We start from the raw sequence: 20,376 nt of genomic DNA, 5'->3' as shown, positions 1-20,376 counted from the left end.
AACTTGCCATTTCTAGAGTCTTTAAGAAAATAGCACTTACAACCAAACACTTTGAAATATTTTACATTGGGTGAGTGACCATAACATAATTCAAAATGTGTTGCATTTGTACCTTTCTTGATTTGTACTTAATTCAGGGTGTAGATAGCTGTACTTACTACTTCTCTTTGGTACTTTAAAGCAACATTCTTCTCCATCATTAATGTTTTGGAATAGTCCATCACTAATCTATTCCTTCTCTCTACAATTTCATTCTATGGGGGAGTTCTAGGTGCTGATGTTTGTCTCTTAATTGTTTTATCATTGCAAAATGTCTCGAATTCTTTTGATGTAAATTCTCCTCCTTTGTCTGATCTATGCACTTTAGACTCTTCCCTATTTCTTTCTCAAGTACCTTGGCCAAATACCACTTAAACATTTGAAATGCATCAGATTTTTTCTTTAAGAACATGATAGTCATCATCCAAGAGTAATCATCAACAAAAAACATTATATATCTATCTCCTTGGTAGCTTTACATTTCTATTGGGCCACATAAATCAGTATGGACTAACTCTAGTACTTCTTTGGAAGTATAGGTTTTGCTCATGAAACTTGACTTGATCATCTTCCCTATCTGACACTATTTGCACATTGTATTGTCAGGCTTTTTTAATTTGGGAAATCCTCTAACTTTCTTCATTTTGTTGATGCTGATCAGATTATCAAAGTTGACATGACATAGTCTCTTATGCCATAGCCACACATCATCAACTCTTACAATAAGACATGCAACATCCTCCATATCTAGGTAAAATGGATTACTCCTAGTTTGGTCTCCTTTTCCTATCAGATTTCCATCAATGTCATAGATTTTGGTAGTTTTATTTCCAAATTCTACTTTGCATCCTACATTGCCTAACTGGGACACACTCAATAGATTGTAGTTCAATCTTTCAACATAATATGCATTATCACATGAAATTTTCTCTATAAGCTTGATGGAACCTTTTCCTTTGATTAGACATGGAGCATCATTTCCAAATCTAACACTATTTCCATCATACTAAGTTAAGGTAATAAACTTACCTTTGTCTCCCCTCATGTGATGTGAGCATCCACTATCTATGATCCACCTTTCATTCTTGTTTACACAGGTTACTAGTGATGTTGCCTCATCTTCATCTAACTCATCCTTCGTAGCTACATAGACTACTTCATCATCATTTTCATCAAAATTCTCTTCTTCAACAATGTAGCACTTTTTTCCTTTGTCTTTGTAATCTTTGCTATCATCTTCTCTTCTATTCTTGTTCTTGTTGCCTCCTCTATAGTTTTTTTCTATGTGCGCCTTGTAGCAATATGTTCTACTTCTTTGCAATTAAAACAAATGATAGGCAACTTGCCTTTGAATTTAATTTTGCCTCTATGAAATCTTTTGGCCAGCAATGCTTCTAATTATTCCACATCTTCTTCATCTGTGCTACTATCATTAGATGCATATTTTATCTTTCCTTTCTTCTTCTTTGATTTCACCTCTTCAATGTCTTTCAACAATAGCTTGGCCTTGAAAGCAAATTCAAGATTCTCAGGTTTGTAGTTATCAAAGTTGGATAACTCAAATGCAGTAAGTCTTCCCACTATACCTTCAAGAGTTAGTTTGTTTCCTAATATGCATCTCAACTCTTGGATGGTTGATACTCTAATATTATAGATGGGGAACAAGGTTCTTAAGACTTTGCTAATAATAGTTTCATCATCTAAATGACCAGTCGCACTTCTTAATGCACTTACTACTTCCTTTATTCTAGAGACATATTGAGCAATGTTCTCACCTTCCTCCATTCTTATTTCATCAAACTTTCCTTTGAGGCTTTCTCTTTTTGCTCTTTGGATGTTCTAATCTCCACCATAAATATTTGACAAGGCTTTCCACATCTTGAATGCAAAGGTACATCCCTTGATGTCATCAAATTCAGCATACCTGACAGTAGAGGCAATCTCCAACATTGCCTGATTGTACTCCTTCTTTTTCTTCATATCTTCTGCAGTAAGCACACCTATTGGATCAACATTTTTCACTTTGATTGAGGTTTGTGCATGATCACCTATTGATCCAAGGTGCATCTTCATTAACCTTTTCCATGCAGTGAAGTTATCTTTGTTGAGCTTGGGAACTTCTCTCTTAGACATCTTGTTCTTTCTGCTTCTAGTACCTTTAAGCAAAATCAGCAAATGGCTCTAATACCAATTGTTAGAAATTCTTTAGAATAACTGAGAGGGGGGTGAATTAGTTATTCAAGGTACAAATGTCTTAATAAAACTTTTTCACTAAGTATAGTATGCCCATTAAACTAACCATACATCCAAGCTAAACATATTTCTTAGAAAATTATTGATAAATTAACATGTAAGAATAAGATATGAAAAGTCAACACATGAAACAATGATTTACGTGGAAACCCAATTTGGGAAAAACCACTAGTAACATGCTACTCCTTTCTCAATCTTCTAAAGTGATGCTCTGTGAAAGGCCTGCCTTATTAAAGGCTACAAAACACACTATTAAATGTGACCCAATTAAGGGATTTCAACCACACTGTTAGAAGTGGGCCTAGTTAAAGGACTTTAGAATGTTCACTTGGAATATCACCCTATTATAGGATTTACAAAATGGTTGTTAAACCAACCTAAGTCCATAGGATTTTTCCCTAACTGAGACAATTGTTAGAGAGTAACAATAAGGCATTTTGATCTGATATAACTCACAACATAACTTGCATATTTCATATCTTAGCTTAGTTCACAAATTTTCCTAGCTTTCAGTCTTTGTAGCTCTGACAACTTGTCCTCCTTTCAAGCTTTTTCTCCTTGAGTCTTCATGCTTGTTGTGTCAATGCAATTACCTTTGTGGTCACCTATCAAAGTGGAGTCTTTGTACTCTATTCTTCCCTCTTGATGCCTTCTCCTTGACACCACACACTCTCTCCAATCTCTCTTTGGTTCTTGATCTATAACTCCTTAAATATGAGTTTGGAGTATCTTTCCTACTCTAATTTTCCCACTCTTATTTTTGGGTTCTAATGGATTAGGTAAGATATAATGTATCTTCCCCTTATCTTGTTTCTTCTAGAAACATCTTGTGGAATCCACTTGTATTCACCTAAAAATGGTTTACCTAGAATTTAGTACCACCAGCTCAACATCCTTATCTTCCATCTCATTCACAAAATTCAAGGTAATAAACTTATCGGCTCAGATCTAGCAAATCTTTGACTTTTCAACTAATGTAGCAACTTGATACTATTGACTTTCTAATGCTTAACACATGGCTTGTTACTCAGCACCTACTATGGATTCACTCAGCATCAACTAAGTTTTACTGATGCTCAGCACCTATTACATTTTATCTAGCTTGGCACTGACCTTTTTGAGCACCTTCTATTTCACTTGGCACATGCTAGATTTTGCATTTTCTCAACACTTACTGATAATCTACTCGACATGAACTAACTTGCTCGGCAACCACTAATGAATTTAGTCAAGCTTTGTAGATAGCTTTGTTACAGCTTATTCTTTTAGAGTTTCTAAGTGTAGCCAATTTCTGTATCTTCAAGTGTATTATCAATACATCATTTTACCATTGTCTTAATTGATCCTTGTACTTCATTACAAAATCATAACTCAACCTTTCCCTTAGGTGCTTTTGTTACATCTTATTGATTAAATCCTCTTCATCAATCAACTAAGTGATAGTACTTGGATCTTATAAGCAACTGACTTTCCAGCAAATAACAGGTTTGACATTAGTGACAAAACAATGATTGAAAACATTCTTTATCCACAATCTCCCTTCTTCAATAATGATCTTTTCAATCAGATCTTCAACATAAACCACCTCCACCTCTGCAGTTTGATTTGGCTTTGTGTTTCATATGTAATCTTAACTATTTTTTCTTAATAAATATTATTATTTTTGCTAATTTTTCTCCATAGTCAATAGTAAAACACATAAATAAGTTTTTAAGATTTTAAAAACTTATGCAAATTAAGAAGCTATAGTACAAATCCATATGGTGGAAAAGTATCAAAAAAAATTTTAAATTTTTTTTGGTTAAAGTAAGTCATAGTATCATGCCTTAGGCAAGAGCTAAAAATTACAATTGAAATTAGATTTAAAGCTATAATTATATTCATATTTTAAGATATAACTAAAAGAAAATTAATATAAAAAGTTATTGAATTTATACTTAAAGTTACAACTAAACAATATTTTTTTTCTTTAACTTTTTTGATGAATAGTCCCTTCTCTATTAATAAAATATTAAAGTTACATATTCACAAAAAAGGGGCATGGGAATATAGGATCACCCCTGAAAGTTCAAATGGCACAAAGCCACTTAACAACTAGTTAAGAGAAAAACATAAGCATTTCCCTCAAGAAGCCACAATACCTCTAGGAGGAGCTTCTTGTTTATCATGAAAGCCTAAGTTGTGTATGAGGTTGGAAAAAGGCTCAAGAGGAGCCCCAACCATCATCAACATTGTAAGAAGCTTGTTCTTTTCCTTCTCTCTCCACCCTAGGAGGTGAAATGGCCAAATCTAGGCAGGGGAATGACCATTTGGGGTCAGATGGAGGAGGAATCAAAGGAGTCAGCTAGCTAGCATAAGCAGGAGCAACAGAAGGAGAAACTAGAGACCACACAGAGCCATGTCATGGAGAGGCAAAGTGATAGTGCTAAACATCCCAATGGCTAAGAGAGCAAGGTGGGGCCTGGGACCAAGGCATCTACGAGTAGTGGGTTGAGGAGCTACACTCACGATGATGACCACAGGGTGAAGTCTGATCCATGAAAGTGAGATCCGATGACACCTGAGCAACTATACATAGAGCATTGCCCCAATGATTGAGAAACTCCTATAGGTTGGCTACCTCCAGGGCCATCTTATTGGCTTGTACTTGAATTTGGAGTAGTACTTTATTGCAAATGCAAGATTAGTATACAAAGACACATTAATATCAAGAAAAAGCATTGCATTTCTATATTTTCATAAAGAAAACAAGATATCCACTCTGAATGCATGCTAAATTTGAGAAAAATTTTATGGTATCCTACAAGAGTTCCCAAGCAAGGCCATGTGCCATGAAAATGGATCCAGCCTAAAGGGCCTAAAAAGTCACATCGAGAGCCAATATTGATGTGTTTTATAACTAAACCAAAAGATGTGCAAGAAAGACTTAGGTTGTCTACAAAAAGGACATTGCAGGTCAGGAATATCCAGATGTTGGAGCCAAGGTCCTAGATGCAAGCCCTAGAAGAGGACACATTAAGAAAAGTCTACAATCTTTAGCTCAGCAATGGCTTTCCTCATAATATTAAACTTGTATCTCTAGTTCTGTTGTGTGGATTGAAGGTGCCAGTGGTACTTGAGAGACTCAACCATGGGAAGGTGAGGCACCAACCACAAGTATCGCATTTTAGGGTTGTAATTGACAATAGGAGTACATGGATACCACTTCCAATCCTTCCACCAAGGCTTGATAGATTGAGTACCTAGCTTGTGAAGAAGGTAGGGGGAATAGAAGAGACTAGTAAATTAAATGTTTCATGATTTGGGTGAGTCAAACAATACTGGACTTGCATGTGTTCCCAAGATCTCATACTCATGGTGACTAGAGAAAAGATCTTTAGGTGTCATGATGCCACATTTGAAAAAATATAGAGCACTGGCACCTTGAATCTTAGCAAGTGGTACACCCTCAAGAGAAAACAAGGTTGACCACCACAAATTATGATGATTAATGGAGAGATCATCTTTGAAGCCCTTGCTAGCCCAATGAAGCCATGACTTAATAGCTTCCCAAGCTTTCCAAATGCTCTTGACCACAAAGGAGCCTTGAATGTGAAAAAGTTTTGAGGTGATGAGAAGGGTCTAAACTGTTGTCCCCTTCCACGCTAGCTTGTTGATAGGAAAACCAAAGGAGATGCAATCTAGGAGAAGGATTTTCTAGGTTTCATCCCATGCAAGGACTCTTGAGGACCTACTTGATGCAGAAGATGATGCCTTGTTTTTAGTAGAAATAAGGCTACGCCATCAGACTCTTTAGAAAAGCAACAATATTCCCAGAAATGATTTTCCTTTTATTAAATATTATAAAATTAAATATATCATATAATTTAATTTTATAATATAATAATTAATTTTATAATTAATACTTTAAAGACAAAAAAGAAGGAAAAAAATTCTAACCCTAACTATATTTCTAACCCTTCCCTATACATAAAATACGTACATACAACAAACATGTTATTAAGTATAATAAAATTCAATTGACAACCCTAACTATATTTCGAACCCATCATTACATTAAAAAACATAGAATCTATATACAATGACACAAGTCATTCAATATAATAAAATTTAATTCATAGCCCTAACGATATTTCCAAGCTGCCGCTATATATAAAAATATCTATATACAATCAAGCATGTCATGATTGCTCGACAAAAACATATCTTCTTTATTAGTTCCGTAACTATTGTTTTCGTTGAATGCACTTGTATTTCTTTTTGTCCAATCAAATTTCAAGATTTTTAAACATATTTGCATATGATATAGTTTGATAATTTTTATATATTTATTAAAATTTAATAATACAAATTATTTACAATCCTATTGGTTCTCATAGAAAATAAGCAATGAGAAAAATAATATTCTCCAACTTTAATTTAAAAAAATGTCACCATCGCTTTAAATACTCTTCGATATTTTCATCACAATTTATTTGATATACTAAGGCGGCGAAACTTTAAAAGCACCGTTTCTGACCGCAGCCCAAAACCGCTTCCGCCACAAAGGGACCACAGTCGAAAACCACGGGCACAAATTGGCATTCGTTCCTATCAACAATTTTAAAACAATTTTAAAAGAATTTTTTTAATTCTTGTCGATATTGTGACTTGACATTTCAGCTATTGAAAATGTGGATGCATATGAAATCCGTACCACTCCTCGCACGCATCGTCCCCAGCAATTGACTCTAAATTGTCACCCGTGACCTAATTTCAGTAATTTCACCCGTGACCTATTGAAAATGTGGATGCATATGAAATCCGTACCACTCCTGGCATGCATTGTCCCCAGCAATTGACTCTAAATTGTCACCCGTGACCTAATTTCAATAATTTCACCTTTACTCACTGTACCTTGAGTAGTTTCTGAGTTGTGTGAGTGCAATCTTGATAACAATCGACGATGCTTGAAACTACTATTTTCAGCCATTTGTTAATAATATAATGGTGAATATCTGATTATGAATTATTCTTTAAAGGATTAGCATTTAGGTTTGCTTTCCTAAAGCCACAGGTGGTGACCCATCCTACCAACCATGCTCAGACAAAAGCATAGTGATGCTTGTCTCCAATAATGCAATGAAGATAAGATAAAAAAGTTTGATCTTGGTATTAGCATGATAAGCATGAGCCGACGACAATAGTGCAATGAAGACCGTCTATTTATAGAGTCATTTACTTATGCCCAATTTATATTATTCGTTGTGTTTTGCTTCTTCTTACTATGGCTGGCATTACCATTCTCAAGCTTGGTCTACGTGGAAGCATATTCTGTCTGATGATAGATGTTCTTCTGGTATGTATATGACATTTGTTTCTGATATTTGAAAGCTCTGGTTTTGTATTGTTGTTCAGTAGTTATTGAAGTTGGTAAAAATAATCAAATGGGGAGCTAACGTCCTTTTGTCAATTTTGCAAAAATATATTCGTAAAGTGGATTGAAAGAATGTTGTATGCAAGATGGATCGTAAAATTTAAGTTTCATTTATAATAAAACAATTCTATATTTTTGTTTTGAAATTTTAATATTCACGGCTGCAAAGAATTATAATTAATTTAGTTTAGTATGTAAATTTTGTTTCTTTTGTTCATATCTTTGAGAATTAAATGAAGTTGATGATATTCTAGTAATATGAACTTTACATGCTCTAAGAGTATGGAATGTTTGGGATTAGAGTTAATAATCAAATGAAAGTTAGTGCTATTTGATACTTTTCAAAAGTGCTTGTGAACTGTAAAATTGTGTTATTTGTGAAAATGATTTCATAATTTGGAGAGTTCTTCATTGCTGAACATTGGTTTTCTGAATTTGTATATCTTTTGTTCATATCTACTGAGAATGGAAAAAAGATTCGGATTCCCTAATTATATATTCTGACTCAGACATTTAGAGGATGCAATGTTCAAGATTAAGATTACATTTCAAGCGGAAGCTAGTGCCTTCTTGTTGCTTTGCAATTTGAATTGCCCTGGAGGCATTGTGTTTGTGGGAAAGATTTTATGATTTTAGCTTCTCTTTGAATTATAGGAATTCTAAGAGGAGTTCTTAGTATCTAGATTCTTTTGTTGATCTGGCTATGTGAAGCTCCGAGAGGATGGATAGCTTGTAATCAAGACTATTAATCAAATGAAAGCTAGTTCCTTCTTGTTTCTATGTGAGAAGTTTGTGAATTGGACTGGAAGAATGTTTGTGTGAGATAGGTTTTATAATTTTAGCTATTCTAGTATTGATGTATTGATTAATTGAAAGGATTTAAATGCGAAAGAATTATAGCAGACATAAAATGAATACATAAAATACATAGCACCAGATATATCCTAGTTCACTACAATAGTGGCTACGTCTAGAATGTAGAGTATTAAAATAATTTATAAAAGATAATTTACAAATGAGTACGGGAAGCAAATATATAGGCTCCAATATTATTACATAATGAAGAGTCTTAAAAAATGAAGAGTTACAATTGGAGGGAAAGAAATATTATGTCTATTGGCCTTCACTTCTCAACAAACTCCCACCTGAAGGACAACTAATGCTGCAACTGATCACCCAATACCCTGCTCAAAATATGATTTATCTTTTCTTCACAAGCCCAACAGAAGTTCTAGCACATTTGAATTTCTCTTAGGCAACAACCTTCATGAATATATCAACCCAATTGATCTTGGTGTCAATCTTGACAACTTTCAACTTTCCCTCTTTGACTGCATGACAAACAAAGTGAGCATGTGTGTCAACGTGCTTGGAGCAACATTGTGATGACCGATTGTGTGCCATTAAGATCACGCTGCGACTGTCACAAAACATATTATATTCACTTTGATAAACTTTCAAGTCACTAAGTGACCTCTGAAGCCAAATCATTTCCCTTGCACCTTTGGATAGAGCTAAGTATTTAGCCTCAGAAAGAACAATGCAATGTTGCAACCATGAAGCCCAATTGATTGCAGCTCCAACAAACATGAAGGTATAACCAGTGGTAGACCCTTGTTTGTTCAAGCCTCCGGCAAGATCAAAATCCATGTAACCTTGCAGTTGAACCTTGCTTCCTCCAAAACATAAGGCATAATCTAAAGTGCCTTTTAGATACCTTAGTATCCATTTGACAGCTTCCCAATGAGCTTTATCGAGATTTCTCATAAACCTGCTCACAACTCCCACTGCATGAGAAATGTCAGGGCATGTAGAAACCATGGCATACATAGTGCTACCACCTGTTAATTTATAATAATTTTTCTCAGTGAATTCTTTTTCTTCTTGTGTTCTTGGGCATAATTTTGAACTTAACTGGAAATGTGCAGCAAGTGGAATAGGAGCAACTTTTGCATTAGCCATGCCAAATCTCTCAACAACTTTGTCAATGTATTGTTGTTGAGACAAAGTGATTTTTCTCTTTTTCCTATCCCTTGTAATCATCATGCCAAGAAACTTCTTAACTGCCCCTAAGTCTTTCATCACAAATTTGTTTCAATATTTCTCACTTTTTCTTGTGCTTTCTTGTAAGCCCGACAATTTCTCTTTGTGTGGCTAGCCTTACCACACAACCAAAACTTTCCATTCCTACCTCTTGACCTTGATTGATTGGTTGATCTAGACTTCTTTTGTTTGTAATAGTTATTACCTCTATCATGGCTTCTTCCCCTTCGCTCGGTGCTGACCATGGTGAGAGCATCACCGAATGAGGACTCTTTGTTACTTATTCTCATGTCTTCACTTAGTAAGGTGGAAATAACTTCATCATAGGTTAGCTTTGCCTTTGTGGAGTTTGAAGTGCTTACTACTATAACTACAGGATCCCAACTATCAAGTAAGGAATATAACAAGATGATGGCTTTGGCTTCGTCATCTTGAGTCATACCAACCAAGGTGGCTTGACATAGTCGAGTGTTTAGATCATTTATATGATTTGACATCATAGTCCTTCCTTCATTTTCACTTTGTAGAGCTTCTTTATGATGAAGATTTTGTTTGCAGCTGACGTCGTTTTATACATACTTTGAAGTTTGTCCCAAACTTCTTTCGTTGTCTTTTCATTTGAGACATTTAACAAGAAATTTTGTGATAGTGAGAGAAAAATTGATGCCATCACCCTCTCATGAGTCTTTTTCCAATCTTCATTCGACATTGTAGCTAGTTTCTTAGACTTTCCTTCGATTGCAACTAATAAGTTCTTGCTTGCAAATTTCTCCAGTTTCACATCCTTCATCTTTCTGGAAATTCAAAACTGATTTCCAGTCTACACATCTTGTGCTTTGATACTAATTGAAAGGACTTAAATGTGAAAGAATTATAGTAGACATAAAAAATATACATAAAATACACAACACTAGATTTATCCTGGTTTACAAACAATAGTGGCTACATCTAGACTTCATAGTATTAGATAATTTACAAATGAACAAGAGCAACAAATATATAGGCTCCAATATTATTACATAATGAAGAGTCTTCGAAAATGAAGAGTCAAAATTGGAGGGAAAGAAATATTATGTCTGTTGGCCTTCACTTCTCAACATTAATAAGAATTTTGAGAATTTTTGACATTCAAATTATTTTCTCTCACAAATTAATGATTTTTTCAAAGTACACCAATTCCATTGCTTTTGTTAATATAGTCCTTCAATATCGAATGATTTTACAAATTTTTTAATTGTGTGAACTTCACACATTCCTAAAGCATGAAATGTTTTAGATTCATTATTTTTTCTCCTAACTAAGTTATTCCATTCTTATATCGAATTCAGAATTTGATATAGGCTAATATTCATGATTCTTTCATGTTTTTCGGTAGGTTCATGTTATCCTAGAATTGTGGATTTATGGGGATCCCTGCATTCTATTTAAATGTCTTGATTAATAAATTTCGGTCATTAACAAAATAGATAGAAATTTGGGAATAAAGGTTTGTATATATTTTTGCCTTCAAATTCTAAAATCTATCATGACATAATAATTTTTTTAATTCCTGTTTACATCAAAGATCATCATCAGATGATGTTTTATGTAGTTTTTGATTTTAATGGCAGGTAGTTAACCGTGCTGATGAGTCAGCATTGTATGTATGGGAGGATGAACTCCATGGACCAAGCATGCCCGCTGAACTGGCTCGCTTGATGTCTCCCTTAAACCGTGAAGAAACTTTGTTGCTTGGAGATAAGGCCGCAGCAAAAGGCCTGCAGGCTATTGCGGATGATCATAGTTTTTGTAGAAGAGCAGGGCTTTTATGTGAAAAATCACAGATATCAAAGTTGGATCCAGGGCTTTTATGTTCAAAACCATACAGGAAAAGAAAGCTACTAGACCTTGTACAAGATGGTTTTCTGACTGACTGCAGAGGAGCGGTAATGCCAAACGACCTGGAGGCCAAGCAACTTCACAGTAATTTCTTCCGAGTAAAAGAAATTATTACAATTGGAGAAAAGCTGTTATTTCCTGATTTTCATGAGGACCCTATTAGTGAGAATGTCTCCTTCCTGCCACATAAAATTGCCCAGAACATTCCCTTCCAAAGCCAAGAAGTGCTGCAGTTAGTTGAAGCCTTTCACATTCCATCCACTGGATCAGAGCTTCTAATAAAAGAAATGGCTTCAACTCTTGAGGTATGTGAAGCACCTCCTTCAAGTATAGAGACCAAAAGATGTGTTATTTCTATAGAGTTAATGGCAGAGTTTCTGTCCAGTGTCATTAGTGGGTCTCACCATAAGAACAACGTTGAACTAGTGGAGGGCATTGTCTCAACCAAAAAACTTTCCGAACGTGTGGTTACAATAAAGGGCGCAAAACTCCTGGCTCCCTCCACAATCAAACATGTGGCTTGTCACTCTATGCTGTTTCCTTTTAAAGTTTATTACTGTCATTATGTGAAGAGTACAAATATGTATTTGGTAGCATTGAAGGATGAGAAAACTGGAATTGAGCAGAGTGTGGTCGCTGAATGTCACATGGATACTAAACCTTATCCCGCTGAAAGCAAGGCCCTGCTTGACCTCAAACTAAAACCAGGAGAGGGTGAATTTTGCCACTGGGTGTCCAGCGATACTCTTCTTTTTATCGAGAAGGTTTGAATATCAAGTAATAATAATAGTATCCTATTTGAATAAAGGAGCCTGGGAAATCCTTGATATCGGATCAAACGAGCAAGGAAGAATCAGCTTCAACTTATATGTTAATAATATCTGCTGCTTTACTCTCAAATAGAAGTTTGATATCCTATAATATAAGATCACAAGAGGCTCTCACTTATTTCAATAATGTCTACTGTTTTCAAATAGGAGCTTGGAAATCCTTCTTATCGGATGATAACAGATGGATGAGAATGGCTTCAACATATGTTAATAATATTTATAATTTGCTCATCATTATTCTCTTCTTGGTTGCTTGGACTTTTTCATTTAATTGAAAGCTGTACATATGTAGGTCACCTATAGTTATCTTAGAATTAAAATATTGTTATCAATGTCTTATTAATAGTGTTTACAAATGTGGAAAGGTCAAAATTATATATCATTATTATAAATGATATATTTTTCAAGAGTCTAACTTTATTTTATTTATTTATTTTTGTAAGAAGGGATTTTACTATCTAAGGGGTTTAGCTTAGTTGGTTTAAGCAAAGAGTTCTCTTGTAGAGTCCTTAATACAAATCTCAAGAGGGACATCTTTGTGGAATTTTGAGTTGTTTCAGTATTTAAGAAAAATGAATTTTACTCTTTAATTTATATATTTTTCTATATAATTTAAAATTATAACATGAATTAAAATTCAAATAAGTTTAATTATAAGATTTATTCTTATTTTCTTTAAAATAAAAATTCAAATTTCAAACTCATATACCTCAACTCGTCTTTAACTCTATGTGTTATCTCAAAGAGGAATAGTTTCCATTTGTAATCAAGAGTGATTGATTCAAGAGAAGAGCATCCAAAATCATAACACATTTATTCTTATTTTCTTTAAAATAAAAATTCAAATTTCAAACTCATATACCTCAACTCATCTTTAACTCCATGTGTTATCTCAAAGAGGAATAGTTTCCATTTGTATTAAAGAGTGATTGATTCAAGAGAAGAGCATCCAAAATCATAACACTTAAGAATCCTATCTACCTTAAGACTATGTAAAGGATTTTTCTATTTAGATTTTGTTTGTGTTTTGTTGTTGCTTGATGTAGAGAGGCCTTCTTCTTCTATACCTAACTTCTAGGTTTTCATATTTATTTCCTACATTTTAGACCAGTTGAATACTTATTTTCACTTAATCAAATATATATCAAATATGACATAATTGCTCAAGTTTTCTTGCGAAAGTAAATGGGGATATCTCAAGAGTACTCTGTGTCTTCATTAGTTGAATCCCTTCTCACCAAATTAATCTTTCCCTACATTATGGGCATGAATGCTTTATAAGTTTTATATCCAAATAATTAACATCTTTCCTTGGTTGGCCCTTCAAAACATGATCTTGAGATTAGAGAATTCAAGCAAAATAGGTATTATATTACCTAACTAGTGTTTTTTTTATTTGAAGCAGACTCTGAGTCAATGCATCACATCTTACTTTCTTGTTCTTTTACTCCAAAAAAATGAATGCCCATCTTTTAGAAATGGAACCTTTATGAGATTATGCTAGAATAACTAAAAGATCTATGGTCAATGTATATATAGTGTGAGCTAGGATAATATTGAGAAAAACATGTGGATATTGGTTTCCACCCATGTCATTTGGAACCTCTAGAAGGAAATAAGTAATAGATTTCTTAGGGATTCCTATTTAGCTCAATCTATTCTAGATGAAAGAATTAACATGAATATTAAGAAGAACTACAAGAGTATGGTTAACAATAAGCTAGATTTCAAAGTGGGAGGAGATATTGGTCAAAGGGTTGCAATCAAGGCCATTAACAAAGAAAAGAGGGAAAATATATCCATCCCTAGGATCAGATTAAAATGAATTTTAATGTTGCAACTAAGGAAAATCCTAGGAAAATGAGTTGTGGGATAATCCTTAGAGACGAGAAAGAGAATATTCTAAAAGCTATTTATATTCCCCTTGGTATTTAGAAAAATCATTTAGTTAAAATGATGGGTCTCCTTTAGGGTCTTAAGTTGACTTCAAAATGAAACACAAACAAGAGATTGATCGAAGGAGATTATGAAAATATCCTTAATTTTATTTTAAATATCACTAAAGTTTGATAAAAGATAGTGGTAGGGCAAACGGGAGGGGAAGGGGAAGGGAGGTGAATTAGTTAACCATAGTTCTTTTAAACAAATTCACTACTAAACAATATTTATAAAATTTCACTTGACATATTCATTCAACATTATAATTAACACATTTAATCACTTTACTCTAATTGTTCATTCTCTGTTGCATGTTAACTAACTAAAATTAATAAAAAATACTTATTAGATGCCATAAACTTAGTTGTTATCAAGCTATAGTAAAAGGAAAATAACATAAAAAATAAGTTGCAACATAACAATATCAACACATTTGACACCAATATTTTAATGTGGAAACCATGGAAAGGGGAAAACTGCTTACAACTGGAAACCAAAAAACTTCACTATTCTAAGGAAGCTATGTTAGAAGCCAACCTTGTTAAAGGTTACAACACATTATTAATGTGATGGTGTTAGGGGATTTAACCAAAAGATCATCTAAACCTTATCACACCTTGATCTTGTCTAAAGAGTGGGTTTCTAAAGGACTAACAAGCATCACTAATCAATGTTACTATATCTAGGATTTCATAAACTTGTTAGGTTCACTCAGCATACAATATTTTCTACTACAATGATTAGAAAGTAATAGTTTAAAAATGGTACATTTCAGTATAGCACTATCTTTCTTGTTCATGTCGTATTTCTATTGTCTTTTTCTAATCTCCATTTCTTTATCTTCCTTCTATATTCTCTTGACTGACTTATTCACTCCTTCAATTATTTTTTCTTCCTTAACTTTTCTCAATTCACTTGATTCAACAATATTCTTTCATCTTCATCTCCTTCAATAGTTTGCACAATCAAAACTAGCAACCTAAAACCATCTCATCTCCTCCTTGAATATTCATTCTTGTATTTCTAAATTCTTCTATCCATTTCCAGTTAATAACAATTATCGATCTCATATTCAATGTGCTTAAACAAATAGAAAATATAAATTTTCATATAACTTTATGCTCATCCTTATCTTTCTTTAGTCTCCATCATCAGATCCTTCTTAAGTTTTTGTAGTTGTTGATTACAAAATTTGACTCGCATCCTTAACCATCTTGAACACTCCATAGTTCCATCAAAATTTGGCATTAGATTCTATTTCCTTCAATTTTTTCTTCTAGTTGTTACTCAGTGAACATGACATTTCACTCCAGTAATATAGTAGTCAGAAACTAGTAGACTCACTAGGGAAATGTTTTATTTCCCTCTTATTTTGTCATTTGTGCAATAAAAACTATAGACACTAGGTGAATACAATCTTCCTTGTTTACCCTTGTCACCCAGTTAAGCTTGCATAGCTCAATATAGAACAATATTATATAATTATTAAATAATCAAACCAACATTATATTCTAATCGTCCAACTCCTTCAAGTACTCATTGTATATCACACTTATCAATCCTCTCTTAAAGATACTTTCTCCAAGTCCTCTTCATCAATCACAATGATATGGCACTCTATTGAGTTAGCATAATGTTCAGCCAACTAAGACATTGGCATCAATAACAACATATATTCATAGCATTACCAATTACATTACTAGTTGGGGCTAACAATCTCCCCCTTTGGCATTGGTGGCAACACATAACATAATATTTTACATTAGAAAACAATACATAAGATAATAAGATGTATGCATTGTCAAAATTACAACTTTTTAGCTCTTCTAACTACATTAGCATATTCTCTAGAAGCTGGCATGTACTTATAGCAGCAACAATCTTCATAAAAAGTTTTTATTGGATATGATCTTTTGTTTAGCTTCACTATTTCTCCCCCTTTGGATAGTGTTTCTCCTTACCAAATTCTCTACCCATTTTTTATATACCTCTTCATTTAATAAACTTCTACTCCTTTGTAATCAACAACTCTGATATTCTTCTTTACTTTTTCTCTTTTTTTTTTGTAATACTTCAAATCTCCTTCTTTTCACCTTGAGTAATCTTCTCCTTTACTGGTTCTCCTCATAACTTTTACTATTTCTCTTCCACTTTGACAACAATGTCAAATTTCATTAAATTTTTTAATATAAAACTATAGTTATCATTGTACCTTGACTGTGCAAATTTCACCAATTTTATCAAAGTGATCTTCACAACATAAAAAATATTCCTAAAGTGTGAATTTTGCATCAACTCCACATAGATATTATAATTCATCCATTAATTGATGCAACATGCAACTTCACCTAGTGAATTTTGGGTAGGGGCAAGAACCCCAGTTTATCTCATAGATACTCAAAATTATGCTTAGGTAATGACTTAGTAAATAGGTCACCAATTTTCTCTTTGGACTTTACATATTCAAGTCTCACTTTTTGTCTTATACTTCTTCCCTCAAATAATGATACTTGATTGCGATGTTCTTAAATTTTGCATGCATGACAAATTTTTTTGAAATATTTATTGCACTAGTTTTATCACAATAAATAGTAATTGACTCAGTTACCTATTCTTAAATACCTTCTAAAAGTTTCTTAATCTATACAATATTTAAACAATTGATTGTAGTATACCATATTCAACCTCAACACTAGATAGTGAAATACAACTTTGTTTCTTTGTATTTCATATCTCAGATATATATCAAATATATCATCTAATACATTAAGAAATATTGATGTTATTATGCCTCTAAGAATTTACATTAGAAATTATTCTCATACAATCATTATGTCAATTTCATTTCCTATTATCTAACCTAACTCTTTCATTAGATTTTGGTTTATATATTTGTTTTCACAAATTCTAACATGATATCATAGTAGTTATTGAAAGATTAGATTATTTTTAGTGCTCTTGAAAAATCTCATATTTTCTTCTCTTACATTAATATATATGAAGTAGAGAACCAAAAAGGATTTATGAAAACTCATTAATCTCTTTTGCATATATTTCTTTTTCTAATCTAGTGATTGCAACACTTTGAAGTATTTAAATCTTGAGGATAATGTGCAAATAAAGATTTTATTTGTTAGTGGGGCTCACCTTCTCATGGGGCCACCTACCTGCGGTGTCCTACATCAAGTGAGATCCACATCAAATAGGGTCCACCTCCAATGGGTCCCACTTCTAGTGGGGCCCATACCAAGTAGGGCCCACACCAAACAAAGTTTTCCTCTAACATAGCCCACACCAAGTAAAACCCACATTCAACTAGCCCATATTAAGTGGGGTCCACCTCTAACAATGCCCACCTTCATGTGGGGCCCACCTCTTGTAGGGTCTTCTTACAATTCTTGATGACACTCCTTGTACACTCTTGAATTTTGCAACTTTTGAAGCATCGTTTGAGCTCATATTGACACTTTCTCATGTGCTATTTTTTTTGAAGTGCATGATTTTGTCTACTTTACAGGTCTGGTATCAATTGTGATATATTATGGGTAGACATAGTACTTTAAGAATTTGGTCAAAATTGGTCTAATTTGACAATTGTACTCTATTAGATCCTTGAGTGATATAGTATCCTAATTATATGAGTCTCCTATTGCTTCATATTTGAAGTTGTAATCATAAAAATTAGAAGCCCACTTTGGTCCATTTTGGCAAGTGGCAATTGTACAAAAATTAAATTATAAAGTGCCAAATCATTGCATCTTCAGGTGGGGGGTAGGTGGGTGATTTCTGATTTAGTAAATTTGGGAGGGTGTTCTTGTGTTGTTTTGGTTTCATTAGTTCTTTCTTATAATACAAATTGGAAAATAAAAAATTGAACTCCTAACTCCATATAATTATGAATCATGGAAAAATTCAGTATGAAATTATGTAACAAAAAAAGGTTGCACAAGATATGTAAATGAAAGGAAAGTGCACAAAGATTAGCCTCAATTCTACGAATTGATATCATGCTCTTCTAGAAATGGGTTTCCATTTTTTTATTTTCAAAAAACGGGTGCTCGATTTTGAAAAAATAAAAAATTTGAATTTTTTAAAAAATGGGCACCCTTTTGAAAAATATATTTGAGTACCCATTTTTTAGAAATTGGGCACCCATTTTTTAAAAACAGAAATTGTGTACCGGATTTTTATTTTTATTAAACAGGTTTTAAAAAAATAAATTTTTAATTTTTTTTTGGGATTTAAAATGTAGTTTAAACATTGAAATTACTTTTTCAAAACAGGCATCGATTTTTTGAATTTCAAAAAATGGTGCTCATTTCTTACAACGTGGGGTGAAATTTTTTCTCCCACCTTGGACATTGGTTTGGGATAGGCTTGGTGAGGCCAAGCCTATGCCTTGACCTCTCAAGATTTCGCTAAGGCATTGAACTGACAAATTTAGGCCTTGCCAAAATTTTTAGAGGGTTTTTCCGATCAATTTTTTTTATGAAACAAAAATCCATTAGAGTTTTCTTTGTCCTAATTTCATAAATATAAATTTTATAGTGTTATGATTGCATTTACTTTTTTGCATTATTTTTTTGCATTATAGTAAAATGGTGAGGTTCACTAAAACTTTAATAAATTTTTTTATTTTATATTTTTTCTTAATTTTATTTATATGTCATCAATCTACATACAATTCTTTTGAAGTTTAAAAAATAAGTTTTGAAAAAAATAAAATTTTGGTCAAATTATGGTTTTAAAATTTACATTTATAGCCAATTAAAAATTAATAAAAGAATTATTCAATTAAAAACTAAGAAAACATATTTTCATCAATCTTTGGTGTGTTAACTAATTTCCTTTAAAAGGATTTAATAGAATTCATTTCTTTGTGTCAAATTATGGTGTCCATACACGAGTGTGGTATGGTCCTGAAATGGGCATTTTGAAAAAGAGATTTTTTAAATATCCATATCAAAAAAAAAAATCATATGGGTACACAAACAAATTACATATTCAATAAGTAGATTATGAGAACTACAATCTTTATTCATGAAGATTTTTTATAATCTTGATCTCTAAATGCCTCAAATTTTGACATCAATTGACAAGAAATTTCAAAAATAGGAAAAATACTTCCACTCTTTGCCCAAAAAAGAGACCCAACTTCTTGCACTTACCCTGAAACTATTACTACACTATTGATGCTAATGATCATCAAGCATGGAAGATCAATAATAAGAAAGATCTTGGCTACAATTTTTGTTAGTCTCTTTTGATTTACAATTTCATTTGGTATCATTTAATACACCTAAAAAGGCTTGTGATGCTCTTGAAACTTTGTTTGGTAAAACTGACAAGATTAAGGGTTACCAAATTGATAATGATTTGATGAATCTTGATTTAAAAAGTTTCAACAACATCCAAGACTACATCTGCAAGATTAAACAATTAAGAGCATAGATGAAGGATTGCAAGATAATTACGGAAGATATACAATTGATTCTCAACATGTTACCCAAGCTTGGTCCTAAATATTCTGTATTTTTTTACATTTCATACCAATTAGTTTTCTATGGGATCTTTATATGTTGATCCTACTTTTGATGCATTTTTGAATCTTCTAATCTAAGAGGAAGTATAGCTAATTCAAATGGGTATCATCAAGACATCCAAGTCACAAGTATTAATTTCTAATGAGCATAAGGTACAAAAAGAAGCAGGCAGTCTAGGATGAAAATAAAAGAATAAAGAGAACACATCACTAAATTTCTTTCAATCTTCTTCCTCATATAAGGAATCATTTGAAAAGGAAAAGTCTATTCATGCATATTGCAAAAAGAATGGACATAAAGAATATCATTTCTACAAGGACATTGATGAACTCAAGAATATTCTTAAGAATAATCAAATGTATCTACCATCAAGAATGACTACTTCATTCTCTTCTTCTCGTTCCAATATTTCTAAAGGAAAAGATAACAAGGGAAA

At 32.9% G+C, this 20,376-nt stretch overlaps 1 protein-coding gene across 1 annotated transcript; it reads left to right on the top strand.

Moving 5' to 3' along the window:
* The first annotated feature begins 7,526 nt into the window (after positions 1-7,526).
* Positions 7,527-12,690, top strand: LOC149565909 (BURP domain-containing protein 6-like). The gene is made up of 2 exons (XM_089819373.1): positions 7,527-7,630; positions 11,362-12,690. Exons 1-2 carry the CDS (start codon positions 7,559-7,561, stop codon positions 12,397-12,399), a joined length of 1,110 nt encoding a protein of 369 aa, XP_089675499.1. The 5' UTR covers positions 7,527-7,558; the 3' UTR covers positions 12,400-12,690.
* Positions 12,691-20,376: the final 7,686 nt, after the last annotated feature.

Source organism: Cupressus sempervirens, chromosome 3 (assembly GCF_028749045.1).
Source record: "Cupressus sempervirens isolate cs-2001-9-10 chromosome 3, ASM2874904v1, whole genome shotgun sequence".
Lineage (NCBI taxonomy): Eukaryota > Viridiplantae > Streptophyta > Pinopsida > Cupressales > Cupressaceae > Cupressus > Cupressus sempervirens.
This window is presented reverse-complemented; position numbering and strand designations above follow the sequence as displayed.